Source organism: Eupeodes corollae, chromosome 1 (genome assembly GCF_945859685.1).
Source record: "Eupeodes corollae chromosome 1, idEupCoro1.1, whole genome shotgun sequence".
Taxonomy (NCBI): Eukaryota; Metazoa; Arthropoda; class Insecta; order Diptera; family Syrphidae; genus Eupeodes; species Eupeodes corollae.
Genome location: NC_079147.1, coordinates 75,144,004 through 75,164,128, shown reverse-complemented (window position 1 = coordinate 75,164,128; position 20,125 = coordinate 75,144,004). Strand labels below are relative to the sequence as shown.

Sequence of the window (20,125 nt, the reverse complement as noted above, 5' to 3'; positions counted from 1 at the left end):
AACAACTAAAGGTAAAAGCTAGAGATATAAAGTTTCAGAATGTTTTAAATTAAAAAAAGATGTGTCAAAAAAACTAAATTGTCTTTTAAAAGATAATGTTTTTATTTTCAAATTTTGTTATTGTGACTTAAACAGTCGTACAGATAGATAGCAATGGCCAAAGATCCAAATTTTAATCAGAAACTGATATTTCAGCTAAAGTGGGTCAACCATCATCACTCTTAACACATATCGCTGTTTTTGATGTGAGATAAACTTTTAACAGCACTTAACTACAAACAGAAAATAGACAACAATGATTTTTTGCAACACCCTGTATGTTATTTATTAAATGACTTTTAAATTGTTCTAAAACTTAAACGATAAACGATAGACTTTCGTCAAAACAGATCAAAAAAGAGGTAAATACCAGCTTTCATGCTCTATAAACAATTCATCAATCATTATACAAAAATAATTGTATTGGAAATTGAGCAATCAGCGTCGGGTTAAGTGATAAATTCCAACTTTTCAGCCATCTCTTTGGACGTCTCTCATCAAAACACAAGCTCTTATCAAGTGATAAGAAGTAAATAAACTGATAAAAACTTCCCAAACTGATTACAGCAGTTTTTGTAGATATCTACTTCTTCGTGCTGTTTTGTTGTTAGGTAGCTAATTGTTTCTTTCGAAAATGTTTTCAACGTAGACTAAAGCTTAACAGATTTGCGTCTTCTAATATATTTCAATCCGTTTGAATTCTATGTATAAAATTGATTTCTGTGAATTTCCCGACTTTCTAATATTGCAAGAGATATTTTAAAAAATAGTTATATCTCCAAATATAAAGAAGTGAAATCCGTAACTTGGTGAAAATGGCGTTAGAATTGTGTTCTCAAGACAGTCATTGTGATGATGATAAAATTTGTATAAATGGATCTTGTGTTTGCCATCCGATTTATTTTAATAACAATGGAAGCTGTTTAATGTGTCCAGGTACAAGCGAAATATTTAAGTTATCTAAATTCTAAGTTAATTGTTGAAATTTTGAAAGAAGTGACAAAGTGTTAAATAAAATAAAGTTTATATAAATAACCATGACTAAGGGAAAACCATAATCAATACTAAAATAGCAAGAAACACAAAAGTTTATTTTGTCCTTTTATGACTCTTGAATGTTAACATTTAAAAATAATTAAAGAAATATTGTTTCATTAATAATTTTGCATTAAACGAACGAACCATATGTGGAAAAATTAATTCAAAGTTATTATAAACTGGCATAATATAACGAGCTTAAGATAATATTTACAAACATATAAGAATGGCAATAAGGTTTATCTAACTCATAAACAAATAATCACAATCAGTTAACAGAGTTTTACTATGCCTAAAAGTTGCAAATAAACCGCTAAACAGTGATTATTCAACGCAATCAATAGAATGTACTTTTAATGAACTTCAACTGAGTGTCAATAATTTTACGTTGCAATTTCACTTCAAGGGATTATTATTGTTATTATTATTTTGAGTGTTTTTATTGAGTAAGGCAATTTAAAGTGTTTTTGTTTTATAACGTCGTCGTGTAGGTTGTAGTTATATTACTGCCCATAGAATACAAAATTTTGTGCACCGAAATTTTGTATAAGGTGGTTTTACGTTGGACTGGCTGGCATTTGACACCTGTCATACTCAGTTGTCATTTAAAGTGTCATACGATTAGTTGTATGTTTGCTATTTAAGATACTCACTGCGTTCCACCACAGACAGATAGACTATTTGGATGAATTTGTGTTAGTCTTTTAAGTGTAAAAGAGCAACTGTAAAAAAAAATGTAAAAAAGGTTTTCAAGAATCACTGGTATATGTTGGTATCTGACAGAACAACTAATTCATGATATGGTTGAATTTGAAGGAAACCGAAAATACATAAATCCGCTGGTCCGGATGGTATCCCCTATTGTTCTGAAGAGGTGTTCTTCAACGCTGGCAAAACCACTGCGTAAGCTTTTTCATCTGTCCCACTCCTCAGGTCTAGTTCCGAGCGGACGGAAAATCCCATTTGTCCATCCTATCCCCCAAAAAGTCTAATCTTCCTTACCCTCTAATTATCGACCCATTGCAATTACGTCCCTTTTTTTAAAGCTCATAATTACGCTAAATAATTATCAGCTCAAGAAAATACGGCTTTCGCAGCAATAGGCCACTGGTGATCTCATGTTTCACCTCACCGAACAGTAAGTGGGTTTTTTTGGTAATCCATATAAAGTACAGTGAGAAATTGCCAACAAAACCAGCCGCAGTAGCCAGATTTTTGTATTTAAAAATTGGTACCACTGAAAGAAGATCTGCCAGAATAATAATAAACAAACACACAAATAGAATAAAGTTTTGTGAAAATCAAATGTTAAAATTAACTTCAGCAATAAAAAACAACTAAAACTAATAAAATGAAACAATTTTCAAGAAGAAATGTTAAGAAAACATCTGAAAATTGAGATTCTATAAAAAAAAAGTTAATTTAACAATAGATTCAAGGAGGGGGTTTGTTCGTAGACTGCTACAATAACAAATAGTGTTGAAGCGAGCGTGAAACTCGCCTCAATTCCTTATATACCTGAACCGAGTTAAAATGGGCTTGATTCGCCTTGATTCCGGCCGGGGATCGGAGTCAATTCAAAATTTGCGAAGAAAAACCAGTGTGGAGAAGTTGGCCTTACAGATGAAGCGTTATGGTCTGTTTATTTGTATGTTTGTGTACAAAAATATAGTTTTGCTTTAATCAAATTAAAAAGAAAATTGCACTTGAAGTAGGTAGCATATTCTTATATTGTGCTGAACTTATAATGAGGTGGGGAAGGAAGAGAGAGGAAAAGGAAGAAGAAAGGAGGAATCGGGAGACATTGGTATCCGAGTAGGGTGCCCTTTGCATTGAAGTAGGACACCCTCTACTGACGTTGGGTGTTATCTCATAACGAGGTTGGGTGCTAGTTGTCGTTAGAAAAAAATGGGAGAGGTATGGGTAGGATCGGGTCGGTCGAAGAAGGTAACTCTAAAATTGGGAACTAGGATAGGGATTGGGTGGAAGAAGGAATGTCCGTTACGGTAGCTGCGGCATGCTTGCGGTGCACAGCTGAGCTCGTCGGATGTTGGGGGGGTCTTGCTACCGTAACCCGGACTCACCTCTTTATAAAAACATAAATCATGCCGGAAGTAGTACCCGTGGCATGATGGTTAGTGCGTTGGACTGTCATGCAAGGGGTCTTGGGTTCAATCCCTGCCTGTGCCACCTTAATTTAAAAAAAGAGGCTGGGATGCGACCCACACTGATAACTTCCCATCCCGTCTGTCGATTTGTCTTGCTTAAAAGTTTGTTTATATGTACTAGTATCAATTTTATCAAATTTGCGTACTATTTTTTATAGATTTTATTTTTTATGAAAAAACGGACTGTTGGATTTTTATATAAAAATTACTAAATATTGAAAACAATATTTTCTGTGAAATAAAATAAGTTTGAAGCCAATATTTTTAATTTTTGAAAAGCTATTTGAGTCGAAAGTAAATTTTTACCAAGTTTTAGTATTGTTTTTTTTAGAGTTTTATTTTTTGAAAAAAAAAAATTGTCAATTCGATTTTCTTCAAAATTCTATCGAATGTTGAAAACAATATTTTCTATAAGATCAAATTAGTTTGAAGCCAATATTTTATAGTTTTGAAAAAGATATTTGAGTCGAAAATCAATTTTTACCAACTTTTTTAAATTTTTGTTTAGGTATTTAATTTTTTGTACAAAAACTATCAATTCGATTTTTTTCAAAATTTTACTAAATGTTAACAACAATATTTTTTGAAAGATAAAAGTAAATTAAAGCCAATATTTACAATTTTTGAAAAGATATTGGAGTCGAAAATCAATTTTTACCAAATTTTATTTTTTTTTAAAGTTTTTATTTTTTGTAAAAAAACTGTCAATTTGATTTTTCTCAACATCTTTCAGAATGCTTAAAATAATATTTTTTATAAGATAAAATAAGTTTGAAGTCTAACTTTCAAGTTTTTGAAAAGATATTTGAATTCATATTCAATGTTTACCAACTTTTGTTAATTTTTGTTCGGTTTTTAATTTTTTATAAAAAAACTGTCAATTCAAATTTTTTCAAAATTTTATAGAATGTTGACAACAATATTTTTTGAAAGATAAAAGTAAATTAAAGCCAATATTTTAAAGTTTTGAAAAGATATTTGAGTCGAAAATCAATTTTTACCAACTTTTATTAATTTTTTTTAGGTTTATATTTTTTGTAAAAAAACTGTCAATTAGATTTTTCTCAAAATTTTATTAAATGTTGAAAGCAATATTTCTTATAAGATAAAAAAAAGCTTGAAGCCTAAATTTCAAATTTTTGAAAAGATATTTAAATCGATATTCAATTTTTCGAACTTTGAGTAATGTTTTTTTTAGATTTTTATTTTTTATAAAAAAAAACTGTCAATTCGATTTTTCTCAAAATTTTATCAGATTTCAAAAACATTATTCTCCGTTGCTCAAAATTGTTTTGGAGATGAAATTATATATGTATATGTAGGTCGTTAAATTTAGGAGGTGACAAATTTTTTTTTTCAGTTTTTTTGATTTGGAAAAAAAACCGTTAGACAGATTTTTTTCAAAAAATATATTTCTTTGAGATCACATTACAGTTTATTATATAAAATTTAATACAAGTCTCTAGCGTTTTTGGTTCGTAAGATATTTAGGGTTAACCAAAATTTTCACCTTTTTTTTAAACTGCTATTGTAAAAAAACCACCCACGCAATTTTCTTGAGAGCCCTTTCTGCATCTTTCTGCCTTTTTATCTGTATAACAAAATTTATTTGAAGTCGATATCTCTTCTGGTTCTTGAGCTATGGACGACGAAAAAAACGTCGCGAACGTACGGACGTACGGACGTACAGACGTACGAACGTACGTACACACGCACGCACAGACATCTTTCTAAAAATCTTTTATTTCGACTCTAGGGACCTTGAAACGTCGAGAAATGTCAAAATTTTCAATTTGACAAATCGGACCCATTACAATAACTTCCTATGGGAAGTTAAAAAAATTAATTTTCGCGGGTACTGCCTCTTGCGAGGAATTGACGATTCCTTCAAGAGTAATTCTTGTCATGAAAAAGTGCTTTCTCAAATTAGCCGTTCGGATTCGGCCTTAAATTGTAGGTCCCTTCCATTCCTGACAACAGTACTCGCACACAGGAATGGTTGAGAGTTGTAAGTCACTAGGCCCTGGTTCACAACGGACTGTTGCGCCACCCCATTTGATTTGAAATCATGCCGGATATTTTAAATTAACCACTTCATTCACTTTTCTCGGCGGCCGCTGATGACGTCACGGCCTGGCCTTTACCCACCCTTCCTGGAATCCACTCGGCCTGGTTTTCGGATTCCCCAAAAGCGGAACCAGGAAAGTTCGCTGCCGTGGAACTACTTTTACCTTTTACTTTTACTACCCATACCGCACCCCCCGGGAAATAACCTCCTATTCCATTTTTAAATTTGGATCCCAACCAAAAAGAAAACGCACTTGGTTGATAGCATCGTATTTACAAAGAATCTTAACTTTTTATTAACTTAAATTCCTAATTGCAGCAATAATATGTAAAATCAAGACCAAAAAGTAAAGAACAAAACACTTAGGGAAATCTCTTCCTTCCCCACCTCATTATAAACTATTCAGTTTTTTATTGTTTAACACAAATTAAACTATCTCACATGCACTTCATAAGAAACATCGAAATACCATATGCATTCTAGAAAGTGCTGTCAAACTTAATCACTTTTAAATCTTCTTGTGCGGTGGAAACACCATGAAGATTTATTTAATCTAAACTGGGATAAACCTTTGGTGGAAACATAGCAAAACATAAATATCTTTTCTATAGCAAAATAACTAAATAATATCAAAAGTAATAGATTGATTTTTTTCCAAAATGGAAAACACACATGATGCACAACTACTCAACGAACACAGCCATCGAGATAAGAATGCAATATCAATCGTACCAACACTTCCATCGAGACTCGTATACATGTCAAAAACCCATCAGTAGTAAGATTCTACTCTAACTTTTATCGGTGTACTCTGGATAATGTTTTTGTTATTCGTGTAAAATTCTACTATACTATGGAGCAAATCCTTACATCGTTTTGGAGAATGTAAGATTATTGCACTTGATATTTCAAAAGCAATTGATAGGGTTTGTCATAAGGCTCTCTTATCGAAATGCGTGTTTTCGATTTGTATGAAGCCTACTTGATTAAATAATCAATTACCTTTGTAATCATTCAATATAAGTAGTTTTGGATGGGTAGAAGTCTGAAAACCACAAAATTAAGTATGATGTGCCCCAGGGCTCTGTTCTGTCTCCAATACTCTTTCTCATTTTTATTAATGATGTCCTGTCTGCAATTTGTAGTCCAAAACATTGTTTCGCTGACGATAGTACTCTGATTCGTTTTCAGAATCACATCGATCTTCTCCGGATGTGGAACTGCAACGACAAAATATGATAAGCTCATTAAATTCCGACCTGAAGAGCATTGTACAATGGGGAATGAAAAACCGAGTATAATTTAATGCAAACTCAATTCTGTCTTGTATCGTTAAAGCGAGATATACCTTACTTACTTACTTACTTAAGGTGGCGCTACAGTCCGGGGCGGACCTGGGCCTCAACCAACAAGCGTCTCCAGCCAGCTCGGTCCCTAGCTAGCTGTCTCCAGTTTCGCACGCCAAGTTGGTTGAGGTCCTCTCCCACCTGGGTGCGCCACCTGAGTCGCGGTCTTCCTCTACTGCGCCGTCCCTCAGGATTGGATTCGAAGACCTTCCGGGCTGGAGCGTTGATGTCCATCCGCTCTACATGACCTAGCCATCTAAGCCGTTGGACTTTGATTCTGCTAACTAGGTCAGTGTCGCTGTACAGCCCGTACAGCTCGTCGTTATATCTTCTCCTCCATTCTCCATCTATGCGTACGGGACCAAAATTCGCCCGAAGAATTTTTCTCTCGAAGCATCCTAAGACGCTTTCATCTTTCTTTGACAGGGTCCAGGCCTCAGCGCCATAAATGAGAACCGGGATGATGAGTGTCTTATAGATAGTGATTTTACACGCTCGAAAAAGGACTTTACTTCTCAATTGCCTTCTAAGTCCAAAGAAGCAGCGATTTGCAAGAGTTATTCTTCGTTTGATTTCAGCGCTGGTGTCGTTGTCTGCATTAATAGCGGTGCCTAGGTAGACAAAGTCCTTAACTACCTCAAAGTTATAGCTGTCCATGGTGACGTTTTGTCCAAGACGTCGTCGTTCAGTGTCCTTTTTTGATGACAGCATATACTTGGTCTTGCCCTCATTGACCACTAAACCCATCTTCTTCGCTTCCTTCGCAATGCTCAAAAACGCTCCACTGACATCACGCTTTGATCTTCCAATTATGTCAATATCATCTGCGTATCCGAGTAATTGGATGGATCTTTGGAAGATTGTGCCTCTAGTGTTTACGGTTGAGTTTTGCACAATTCTTTCCAGAACGATGTTGAAGAAGTCGCATGACAGTGCATCGCCTTGTCTAAAACCTTTTTTGACATCAAATGCATCGGTAAGATCTTTTCAGACCTTGATAGAGCAGCGTGCATTCTCCATCGTCATTCTGCACAAACGGATAAGTTTGACAGGGATGCCAAAACTAGACATTGCTCGGTAGAGCTCTTCCCTATAGATGCTGTCATACGCGGCTTTAAAATCGATAAAGAGATGGTGGGTATCGATTTGAAGCTCCTGGGTTTTTTCCAAGATCTGCCGTAGTGTGAATATTTGGTCGATAGTGGACTTTCCTGGTCTGAAGCCACACTGATAAGGACCAATCAGGTTGTTGACGAATGGCTTCAGACGTTCACATAATACGGCTGAGAGGATCTTATACGCAATGTTAAGGAGACTGATGCCTCTGTAGTTGGCGCAGTTTAGAGGGTCTCCTTTCTTATGTATCGGGCACACTATGCTGAGATTCCACTCATCGGGCATGCTTTCTTCCGACCAAATTTTGCAGATGAGTTGGTGCATGCTCCCTACCAAGTCATCGCCTGCTGCTTTGAATAGTTCGGCGGTGATGCCGTCAGCTCCAGCAGCTTTGTTTGACTTAAGTTTAGATATAGCTATCTTCACTTCGTCAAGGTCGGGTAGGTGGAATTGTTGATCTGCGTCGCCGAGGTTGAGTGGTTCTATCTCCCTTACAGGACAGGAGTTCGGTTCGTCATCGCCGTTATATAATTTGGAGAAGTGATCTTTCCATATTCTCAGCATCGACTGTGGTTCTACTACGATGTTCCCTTGATCGTCTTTACAGGCTTCGGTTCGTGGCTGGTACCCTTGGGAGGTTTTTTTTACCTTTTGGTAAAATTTACGAACCTCATTCCTGTTGTGACATCCCTCTATCTCCTCGATCGCGCGCTTCTCATGCTCTCTTTTTTTCCGTCTAAGAAGCCGGTGTTCCTCTCTCCTCTTCTGCTCGTAGAGCTCGCGAGCAGCTCTAGTCCTTTTGTGCAGCGCCGTTTTGTATGCCTCTTGTTTCGCTGCGTGCGCTTGCCGGCATTCGTCGTCAAACCAGGGGTTTCGCTGTGGTGGCCGTGTGAAACCTAGCACTTCAGAGGCGGCATCTCTGATGGCTGCAAGGCAATGTTGCCACTGGTTTTCAATGCTTAATGCAGGAAGCATAGGACTCCTTAGGAGGTTACTAGAGACTCGATCGGAAAAGGACATGGCAGTCTCTTGCGATTGTAGCCGTCTAACGTCGAATCTTCTCACAGTACCTCCTTGTTTTGGCTTGGATCGGGATATCCGTAGCCGTACCTTGGCTACAACGAGGTAGTGGTCCGAGTCAATGTTGGCCTCTCGGAATGTTCGGATATCCTGGATACTGGAGAAGTGTCGTGCGTCGATCGCAATGTGGTCAATCTGGTTGACGGTTGATTGATCAGGAGATTTCCATGTCCCCTTGTGGATATTAAGATGCGTGAACTGCGTACTAGCTACCAGAACGTCTCGCCCCGCAGCGAAATCGACCAGCCTGAATCCGTTGTCGGAGGTAGTGTCGTGCAGGCTGTATCTCCCGATTATGCCACCAAAGATGTCTTCTCTTCCTAGCTTGGCATTAAAATCTCCTAAGACAATTTTAATGTCATAGCCAGGGCACTGCTCATATGTCTTGTCCAAGAGCTCGAAGAACATATCTTTGGTGTCTTCATCTTTCTCCTCTGTTGGGGCATGCGCGCATATTAGGCTTATGTTGGCGAATTTAGCCTTGATGCGGATTGTCGTGATGCGCTCGCTCACACTGTTGAAACTCAAGACTTTTTGCCTGAGCCTAGTTCCAACAACAAATCCACACCCAAATAGACGCTGTCTTTGTTCTCGGTAGCAGTCGCCGTAGTAGATATCGCAGTCTTTTAGTTTGCGTTTACCCGGTCCATCCCATCGCACTTCTTGGATAGCTGTAATATCTGCCTTGCAGCAGTTTAGGGCTTCCGCTAATTGTTCGGCTGCACGTGGTCTGTTAAGGGACCTAACATTCCACGTACATATCCGAAGTTCGTTGTCCTTATTTCGTTTGCGTGGGTTGTCAACAGTGAATCCGTCCGTATCCGAGGCTTGTTGTTGCTTCGAAACTATGATGTTTTTACGTGGCCGGGAAGTCACCCCGACGGCACAACCCCCAACCTGGAGGGCCAGATCCTTAGTATAACTCCAAGGAAGGGGAGCCGGATGAACCGCTCCTTATAGGCCTGGGCTCCGAATATGTCGAAGAAGCCCTATAAGGTGTTCACTAAGTAGTTCGACCTTACTGGAACTGTAGACGCCACCGTTGATTCTATCTCGAGAATTCCACCGTTGATTCTATCTCGAGATATACCACCCTTGCCATTATTCATGGGTGGCACTTGCATCGAGGAAACTGAACATCTCAATATTCTCAGTATGAGTAAAACCAATCACCTCTTGTGGAACGCGATGTCGCCAAAAATGCTGCAAGAGTTTGGGTGTACTAAGGCGTTGCAAGAAGTTTTTCTCTCCTTCTAACCTCGATATTATCTTCAATCCTTATATACGTTAAAAAGCCCATATCTGGGCTGATGCTCCTACAAATTATTTAAGCGTCTTTGGCAGTATTGAACTTAGAGCTTTAAGATTGATTGGTGATACCAATCCACACTTTGTCTTTCCCAAACATTCAGAGATGGAGGAAACCTACAGTTTTAAGTTGATTCCGAAGTGCTAATTTGAGAAAGCACTTTTTATGACAAGAATTACTCGAAAAAATAATTACTAACATACCTAAGGTGGCGATAACGTCCTGTATGAACTAGGGCCTCACCCAACAAACTTCTCCATCTAGCTCGGTCCCTAGCAAGTTGCGTGAGGTCACTTTTCACTTGAACGTGCCACTTCATGCACGGTCTTCCTCAAATACGGTGTACTTTAGGATTGGATTCGAAGAATTTTCGGGCCAGAGCATTGCTCCATGTGCTCTAAGCGACCCATTCATCTCAGTTGCTCAACTTTCGTTCTTCTAGCTTAACTACCTCAAAGTTACGTTTATCGATGGTGTTGTTTTGACCGAGACGTCGTGTCGTTGTTGTAGGCCCTTTCTCAATGACGACTTGTACTTTGTTTTACCGTCATTAACCGCTTAACCCATTTTCCGCCCCTGTTTTAATAATCAACCAAAACCCCATTGACATTAGGCTTAGTTCTTCCGATTGTGCCAATGTGCAGGTTCAGACAACTTAAGTGACTTCATTTGCAGTCAACTTATTTCTTTGCACGTACGTTTTGACCAAGGCAGCTTGTTAGTTTTTCAAGTGTCATCAGTTTTAAATTCAGAATTTTACTTCATAAACCTTTACCTTCAGTTCATAGACCAAAAAATTGTGGTCTACAAAACACTCCTTTCGTTAAAGCAACAAGTCCATCATGATTTGTATTTCGTATTGTAGGTAAGGTAAGGTTAGGTTAAAGTAGCTGTTGGTTGGGAAGTCCAACACACTTGGATCAGTTGATCAGCTCAACTCGTCGAACCAATTGGAGCTCCGAATGAAGCGTAGGAGACAAATAATGTAAGAATTTTTTAGATCGTTGGTATCGTTGAAGTAGTAGTCTCCAAGGTGGATTCTACGTCTTTGTGATATGGCAGGGCATTGCACAGAAGATGAGAGATTGTCTCCTCCTCCTCCACGTCCATGCAACTCCTACAAAAATCGTTTGCAGGGTCTCCAATTCGAATAGAATGTCTTCCTATTAAGCAGTGCCCAGGCAGGACACCTATAACGTAGCTAATGGGCAATCTACTCAGAGAGATTAATTGTTTTGAGCACCTGGCGCTAAGATCAGGTCAAATTAGTTTTGTCGCTAAGCAGGTGGTGGTGTTATTCTACCTGAAGTTTGTTTTCTCTATGGTATCTTGCTTTAGCATGAGTTTACATGCAGCTAAGGGGATACCTATGCTAGCATTGTGAGCCAGCAGAGGTTGTTCCGCTTTTTGCAAGTTCGTCAGCTTTGCAATTTTCTGGAATGACTCTATGGCCCGGCACCCAGAGAAGTTGAATGTTGAACTATGTAGCCATCTCCGTAAGAGATGATCGACAATTTAGGGCTGTTAGTGAGTTAGTGAAGACAGAGAATCATCGTTCAAAAATGATGTATTCTCCCAAGAAGACCTGGGAGGTATAGTCACTTTGAAGCTATAGTTGTTAAACTGAGGATGGGGTATGGTGTAGTCAATATTACTGTTTATAGTTCTGAGCGAGTTCAAAATAGTGGTGTGGCCAATTCCATTATTGATCCACAGAGAGGAGGTTTGAAGCCGTATGGCTGTATTAGCAGCCGTTAGCTTGCTGAAAATGTCCAGCGGTATTAGATGGAACAGAACATCAAGTGAGGCCGAGGGTGTAGAACGAAGTGCTCCTCCCTCCCATGTGTCGACACTGTTAAATGCACCTTTTATATCTAAGAAGTCAACTAAGGTGTACTCTTTATGATGGAGGGAATATGCGATTGTACGTACTATACTGTGTAGAGCCGTTTCAACTGATTTCTCTTTGTTGTAGGCGTGTTGAGCCTTTGAAAGGAGAGACTTATCAATACTTGCCCTTAAGTAGATATCGATCAAACGTTCTAAAGTTTTGAGAAGGAATGATGATAAGCTGATAGGTCTTAGGTCTTTAGGGTTAACGTGGCTGGATTTTCCAGCTTTTGGAATAAAATCGACTTTAACTTGTCTCCACAACATTGGGATGTATGCCAATTTCCGGCATCCCTTGAAGATGTTTTCTAGGATGGGTATTAGACAACTTGCATTATCTTGCAGTTCAGCTGGAATTATACCATCCGAACCTGCAGATTTATATGGCTTAAAGCTGTTAATAGCCCATTTGAGTTTTTCCCTAGTGACTAGACCTTGAGGGGATATAGATATATTGTTTTGTCACAACTTTTTGGTACAATGTAATTAATAATATTAAAGTTACCAGGAAAGTGAACGTCTAGTAGCAAGTTGAGCGATTCTTCGCATGAATTGGTCCAGAGGCCAGAGGCGTTTTTCAAGCATCTTTGAATGATTGGATTTTTGGAGAGGATTTTGCGCAACCTGGATGCTTTAGAGCAATCTTCCACATTGCTACACACGTTTCTCCAGGACGATCGTTTGGTTTTCCTCAACTCTTTTTTATATATCTTCAGTGATTCTTTATATGAATCCCATTCAGGCATGTCCCTAGAAGCTTTCGCTCTGTTAAAGAGTTTTCTACATTCTTTTCGAAGTGGTTCTAGCCCTGAGTTCCACCAGTGTGGTTTATTTTTACCTCTTACTTGTATAAGAGGACATTCAGTACCTAGAACTATGTTTAGGGCTAATGTAAGAAAATACAAAAAGTATTAAATGGAGTCTTGCAAAAAATAAATAAATCATAGAGTAATAAAGTTCAGCTTTCAGTTAAATGAAAAGACATGATAACTATCATTTTGACAGAAGTACACTTCACTTGATAGTTAGGGAGATTTTTCTTGACTAACATTCTAATCAACTTTTCATTAAAGTTGCCTTAATTACTTACTTACTTACTTAAGGTGGCACTACAGTCCGGGGCGGACCTGGGCCTCAACCAACAAGCGTCTCCAGCCAGCTCGGTCCCTAGCTAGCTGTCTCCAGTTTCGCACGCCAAGTTGGTTGAGGTCCTCTCCCACCTGGGTGCGACACCTGAGTCGCGGTCTTCCTCTACTGCGCCGTCCCTCGGGATTGGATTCGAAGACCTTCCGGGCTGGAGCGTTGATGTCCATCCGCTCTACATGACCTAGCCATCTAAGCCGTTGGACTTTGATTCTGCTAACTAGGTCAGTGTCGCTGTACAGCCCGTACAACTCGTCGTTATATCTTCTCCTCCATTCTCCATCTATGCGTACGGGACCAAAAATCGCCCGAAGAATTTTTCTCTCGAAGCATCCTAAGACGCTCTCATCTCTCTTTGACAGGGTCCAGGCCTCAGTGCCATAAATGAGAACCGGGATGATGAGTGTCTTATAGATGGTGATTTTACATGCTCGAGAGAGGACTTTACTTCTCAATTGCCTTCTAAGTCCAAAGAAGCAGCGATTTGCAAGAGTTATTCTTCGTTTGATTTCAGCGCTGGTGTCGTTGTCTGCATTAATAGCGGTGCCTAGGTAGACAAATTCCTTAACTACCTCAAAGTTATAGCTGTCCATGGTGACGTTTTGTCCAAGACGTCGTCGTTCAGTGTCCTTTTTTGATGACAGCATATACTTGTAGTACCCGTAGCATGATGGTTAGTGCGTTGGACTGTCATGCAAGAGGTCTTGGGTTCAATCCCTGCCTGTGCCACCTTAATTTAAAAAAAATAATTTTCGCGAGGAATTGACAAATCCTTCAAGAGTAATTCTTGTCATGAAAAAGTGCTTTCTCAAACTAGCCGTTCGGATTCGGCCTTAAATTGTAGGTCCCTTCTATTCCTGACAACAGTACTCGCACACAGGAATGGTTGAGAGTTGTAAGTCACTAGGCCCTGATTCACAACGGACTGTTGCGCCACCCCATTTGATTTGATATACTTGGTCTTGCCCTCATTGACCACTAAACCCATCTTCTTCGCTTCCGTCGCAATGCTCAAAAACGCTCCACTGACATCACGCTTTGATCTTCCAATTATGTCAATATCATCTGCATATCCGAGTAATTGGATGGATCTTTGGAAGATTGTACCTCTAGTGTTGACGATTGAGTTTTGCACAATTCTTTCCAGAACGATGTGGAAGAAGTCGCATGACAGTGCATCGCCTTGTCTAAAACCTTTTTTGACATCAAATGCATCGGTAAGATATTTTCCGACCTTGATAGAGCAGCGTGCATTCTCCATCGTCATTCTGCACAAACGGATAAGTTTGACAGGGATGCCAAAACAAGTAATTGCTCGGTAGAGCTCTTCCCTATAGATGCTGTCCAAGTCATCGCCTGCTGCTTTGAATAGTTCGGCGGTGATGCCGTCAGCTCCAGCAGCTTTGTTTGACTTAAGTTTAGATATAGCTATCTTAACTTCGTCAAGGTCGGGTAGGCGGAATTGTTGATCTGCGTCGCCGAGGTTGAGTGGTTCTATCTCCCTTACAGCGGAATTCGGTTCGTCATCGCCGTTATATAATTTGGAGAAGTGATCTTTCCATATTCTCAGCATCGACTGTGGTTCTACTACGATGTTCCCTTGATCGTCTTTACAGGCTTCGGTTCGTGGCTGGTAACCTTGGGAGGTTTTTTTTACCTTTTGGTAAAATTTCCGAACCTCATTCCTGTTGTGACATCCCTCTATCTCCTCGATCGCGCGCTTCTCATGCTCTCTTTTTTTCCGTCTAAGAAGCTGGTGTTCCTCTCTCCTCTTCTGCTCGTAGAGCTCGCGAGCAGCTCTAGTCCTTTTGTGCAGCGCCGTTTTGTATGCCTCTTGTTTCGCTGCGTGAGCTTGCCGGCATTCATCGTCAAACCAGGGGTTTCGCTGTGGTGGCCGTGTGAAACCTAGCACTTCAGAGGCGGAATCTCTGATGGCTGCAAGGCAAGGTTGCCACTGGTTTTCAATGCTTAATGCAGGAAGCATAGGACTCCTTAGGAGGTTATTAGAGACTCGATCGGAAACGGACATGGCAGTCTCTTGCGATTGTAGCCGTCTAACTTCGAAACTTCTCTAAGTACTTCCTTGTTTTGGCTTGGATCGGGATATCCGTAGCAGTACCTTGGCTACAACGAGGTAGTGGTCCGAGTCAATGTTGGCCTCTCGAAATGTTCGGATATCCTGGATACTGGAGAAGTGTCGTGCGTCGATCGCAATGTGGTCAATCTGGTTGACGGTTGATTGATCAGGAGATTTCCATGTCCCCTTGTGGATATTAAGATGCGTGAACTGCGTACTAGCTACCAGAACGTCTCGCCCCGCAGCGAAATCGACCAGCCTGAATACGTTGTCGGAGGTAGTGTCGTGCAGGCTGTATCTCCCGATTATGCCACCAAAGATGTCTTCTCTTCCTAGCTTGGCATTAAAATCTCCTAAGACAATTTTAATGTCATAGCCAGGGCACTGCTCATATGTTTTGTCCAAGAGCTCGAAGAACATATCTTTGGTGTCTTCATCTTTCTCCTCTGTTGGGGCATGCGCGCATATAAGGCTTATGTTGGCGAATTTAGCCTTGATGCGGATTGTCGTGATGCGCTCGCTCACACTGTTGAAACTCAAGACTTTTTGCCTGAGCCTAGTTCCAACAACAAATCCACACCCAAATAGACGCTGTCTTTGTTCTCGGTAGCAGTCGCCGTAGTAGATATCGCAGTCTTTTAGTTTGCGTTTACCCGGTCCATCCCATCGCACTTCTTGGATGGCTGTAATATCTGCCTTGCAGCAGTTTAGAGCTTCCGCTAATTGTTCGGCTGCACGTGGTCTGTTAAGGGACCTAACATTCCACGTACATATCCGAAGTTCGTTGTCCTTATTTCGTTTGCGTGGGTTGTCAACAGTGGATCCGTCCGTATCCGAGGCTTGTTGTTGCTTCGAAACTATGATGTTTTTACGTGGCCAGGAAGTCACCCCGACGGCACAACCCCCAACCTGGAGGGCCAGATCCTTAGTATAACTCCAAGGAAGGGGAGCCGGATGAACCGCTCCTTATAGGCCTGGGCTCCGAATATGTCGAAGGAGCCCTATAAGGTGTTCACTAAGTAGTTCAACCTTACTGGAACTGTAGACGCCACCGTTGATTCTATCTCGAGAATTCGTCCGCTGCCGCCTGGATAAGGAGAGGTGCCTTAGTGGAAACACCTCTCCCCCCCTCTCTCGTTTGCTGCCCCCAACAACTTTCCACTGGGGTTGGAACCCAATCTCCAGTTGAGGTACTAGGCACCCGATGTTCACCGCGGGGAGGTGAGAGTAGGAGTTGATAGACAGAGGTGGGTTTTGAGAAAAACCTGTGGACGCTTGTGTCCTCTTGAATGCACATGTCTACCATTTGAACAGTTGCCTTAATTGGAAGGTTATTTTTTGGCAGCTGGCCAATCAGATATTAGAAACTTGCCTCATTTTTAAGTAGGTTATTCGTCTGAACATGAGCAATGGGTAGGTTTAGACAACATAAGGGACTTCATTTTCAGTCAAAACTTCATTCGTTCAACATTAATTTTGACCAAGTCAACTATTTAATTTTTCAAGTGTCATGAGTTTCAAATTTATAACTTTACTTCAAAAACCTCTTCTTAAAGTTTATAGTACAAAAACAACCATAAACATTCTTCTCTACAAAACACTGATCAGGAAGCTACAAGCCTATCACGGTTTGTATTTTGTAATGAAAAGAAATATTACTTATTTCTTTTCCAAACTAACAAGGAACCCTTTTACATTGAATGAAGCTGTGTAAAAAATGAATAAATCATGGAGTACCTAATAAAGTTTAGCTTTTAGTTGAATTAAAAAACATCATAAATTGTCATTCTGACATAAGTTCACTTCACTTAATAGTTAGGGAGATTTTTCTTGACTAACTTAATTAGAAAGTTTTTGTCAGATTTGGCAGATTGGCAAATCAGATGCTTGAAACTTGCCTTATTTTAAAGTCGCTTATGTCGTCTGAACCTGCCCAATGTCATCAGCATATATGAGTGATTGAATTAACTTTTGAAAAATAAGTTCTCTGGTGTTGACGTGGGAGCTGTGCATTATTCTTTCAAGGATTATGTTGAAGAAATTTACATGACAGCGCATTACCTTGTCTAAACCTTTTTTGACATTAAAATACTCGGTTAAATATTTTTCCAAACTTTACGGAGCAGCGTGAATTCTTAAAGGTCATCCTGCAAAAATGGACGAGTTTGATAGGGGTGCCAAAACTAGACATGACTCCATACAGCTCGTCTCTGTAGATGCTGTCATATTCGGTCTTAAAATCGATGAATAGATGATGGGTGTCGATTTGATGTTCTTGGGGTTTTCCCAGGATCCAGCGTATTGTGAATATTTAACAGACTGTGGACTTTCCTCGTCTAAAACGACACTCATAAGGACCTATTAGGTTGTTGACAAACTGCCACAGCCGTTCACATAATACAGCAGAAAGCATCTTATACACCATGTTCAAAAACTGCTGGGCTGCGTGGATTGTACTAATATTTTTCCTCCCCTGGGCAGTTTTAAGAACTCCCCTCGCTAAATCAACGTGAAAACTCATAAAATTGGTCGAAATCTCAGTCTGTTTTTTATTTATTGACATATTATTTCGTTTTTGCATTTTTCTAGCACAAAAATCACTCCCGACGATAACTAATTTCTGTCGAGTGTAAGCTTTTGTTTCAAACGTCAATTTGAAGTTTGTGTGCTGCCAAAACTAGCGAAACAATCGAGGACACTCCATTGAACCAAATGTGTGCTGCCAATGCTCGATTGTATCGACTAAACTCGCTTGTATTAAGTCACGTGCTCAAAAGCCTCATGGGCAGCTATCATCCTTCAAACCAAACTAACTTCCAATTGTGCCGAGAAATGACTTCCATATAAGGAATTAGTTATTTTCCTTAATGCTTACTGATCTTTTAAATTAAAAACAGACTTTATGTTTGTGCATGTTCCAAGTTTCATTATAATTCAGGAATTCAAGAAATATCTTTCCTACTTTAAAAAATATCAAACTTATTTGAATTTTATTGTTTTAATTTTTGTTTCAAGAATTCCAAGAATCATGCAGTTTTGAAAAATGCTGTTTCCGAAGTAGTCTTGGATGCATTCGAGACATTTGTAGGTGTTTAAATGGAGCGGACACAGTAACCTGTACTTATAATGGGTAACAGTTTTGCCCTTAAATTATTGTGTTACATGTTGCACTTTTTAAATAAATTTTATTTATTTTACTTAAAGGCCAGGCTTCCCAATGTACGTCTCAGCATCACAGATAGCTCTCTCAGCTGCCTTAATAATGGGAATGGCAGCCTTGACGATGGTTGTTTATAGACTTTGTACAAAGCCAAGATATTTAAGGTAAATATTTAGATTTTATTATTTAAAATTTAAAATTTTGTATTAATAATTTCTAGTGCCCGACAAAGAGCTCTAGCATCCCAAATGGGATTTAATATCGAAAATGAAAACCTTAGCTATGCAACCTATTTACGAGCCTCCCTAACATCTATGCAAATAAGAGTCTTAACACGTTTGCGTGATAGACCACCAACTTATGACAATCGACCAGCTCCGATAGCTCTGCCAGATGCACCGCCACCTTATGAAGGAACTTCGGAGGTTTTATATTTATTATCAGACTTAAAGCTGAAATTTATAAATAAAATGTCATGTATTTAATTTTAGGGAATTGCATTACCGCCGCCTTATATTGAAGTTGTCGTCAGTTCCACTGGTTACGCGAATTCAACATTCATCAATACTGAGCCTGAAGGTCAACAGCAAACCAATCGAAGCGCAGTTTGTCCAAATTGTGATACAAGCCAACAGAGGAGGATTGAGATTAATAATGCTAACTGTGATAAAGAAAACAAAACAGATTCTTCAACAAATGACAAAATTGAAAGTCGTGAAGAAAATCAAATAAACATTTAGCTAGTATTAATTTTATTTTATTGTTATAGCTTATGTACATACAAAAAATACATTTTCAAACCCAAAAATATCCGTCAAAAATTGATTGTGTTTCTCAAATAAAAGCTACGTGGTCAGAAAGCTGTTAAAATAAATTAACAACTTTGGATACAAATTCCATTAAATGTGATAAGTCGATCTAAAGTGTGTTTTTGATAATCAGAATGATCCTAGACTTAGTAAACATAGCGTCAAATCATTCTTCATCACGAATTGAATTGATAGGGTATCTTACTTACTTAATTAAGGTACCGCTACAGTCAGGGGGCTCAACCAACATGCGTCCCCAGCCAGTTCGGTCCCTAGCTAGCTGTCTCCAGTTTCGCACACCAGTTGGTTGAGATCTTCACCCGCCTGGGTGCGCTACCTGATTCGCGGTCTTACTCTACCGCGCCGTACCTGGGGATTGGATTCGAAGACCTTCTGGGCTGGAGCGTTGATATCCATTCACTCTACATGACCTAGCCATCTAAGTCGTTGGACTTTAATTTTGTTAACTAGGTCAGTGTCACCGTACAGCCAGGCCTCACCGCCATAATTGAGAACCGGTATGATCAGTGTTTTATAGATGGTGGTTTTAGATGCTCGAGAGAGGACTTTACTTCTCAATTGCCTTCTAAGTCCAAAGAAGCAGCGATTTGCAAGAGTTATTCTTCGTTTGATTTCAGCGCTGCTGACGTTGTCTGTATTAATAGCGGTGCCTAGGTAGACAAAGTCCTTAACTACCTCAAAGTTATAGCTGTCCATGGTGAAGTTTAGTCCAAGACGTCGTTGTTCAATGTTCTTTTTTTGATGACAGCATATACCTACTTGGTCTTGCCCTCATTGACCACTAAACCCATCTTCATCGCTTCCGTTGCAATGCTCAAAAACGCACCACTGACATCACGATCTTTCAATTATGTCAATCTC

At 39.5% G+C, this 20,125-nt stretch overlaps 1 protein-coding gene across 1 annotated transcript; it reads left to right on the top strand.

The window, feature by feature from the left end:
• The first annotated feature begins 607 nt into the window (after window positions 1–607).
• Window positions 608–19,180, top strand: LOC129943333 (uncharacterized). Its single transcript, XM_056052682.1, has 5 exons — window positions 608–975; window positions 18,290–18,404; window positions 18,479–18,598; window positions 18,655–18,859; window positions 18,926–19,180. Exons 1-5 carry the CDS (start codon window positions 855–857, stop codon window positions 19,172–19,174), a joined length of 810 nt encoding a protein of 269 aa, XP_055908657.1. The 5' UTR covers window positions 608–854; the 3' UTR covers window positions 19,175–19,180.
• Window positions 19,181–20,125: the final 945 nt, after the last annotated feature.

Bases quoted from the DNA above. Each gene is read 5' to 3' on its own strand.
- LOC129943333 (XM_056052682.1), top strand. From the start codon at position 855: ATGGCGTTAGAATTGTGTTCTCAAGACAGTCATTGTGATGATGATAAA. The intron at 18,599-18,654 runs GTAAATATTTAG...AATAATTTCTAG, and splicing joins ACAAAGCCAAGATATTTAAG to TGCCCGACAAAGAGCTCTAG. The intron at 18,860-18,925 runs GTTTTATATTTA...ATTTAATTTTAG, and splicing joins CTTATGAAGGAACTTCGGAG to GGAATTGCATTACCGCCGCC.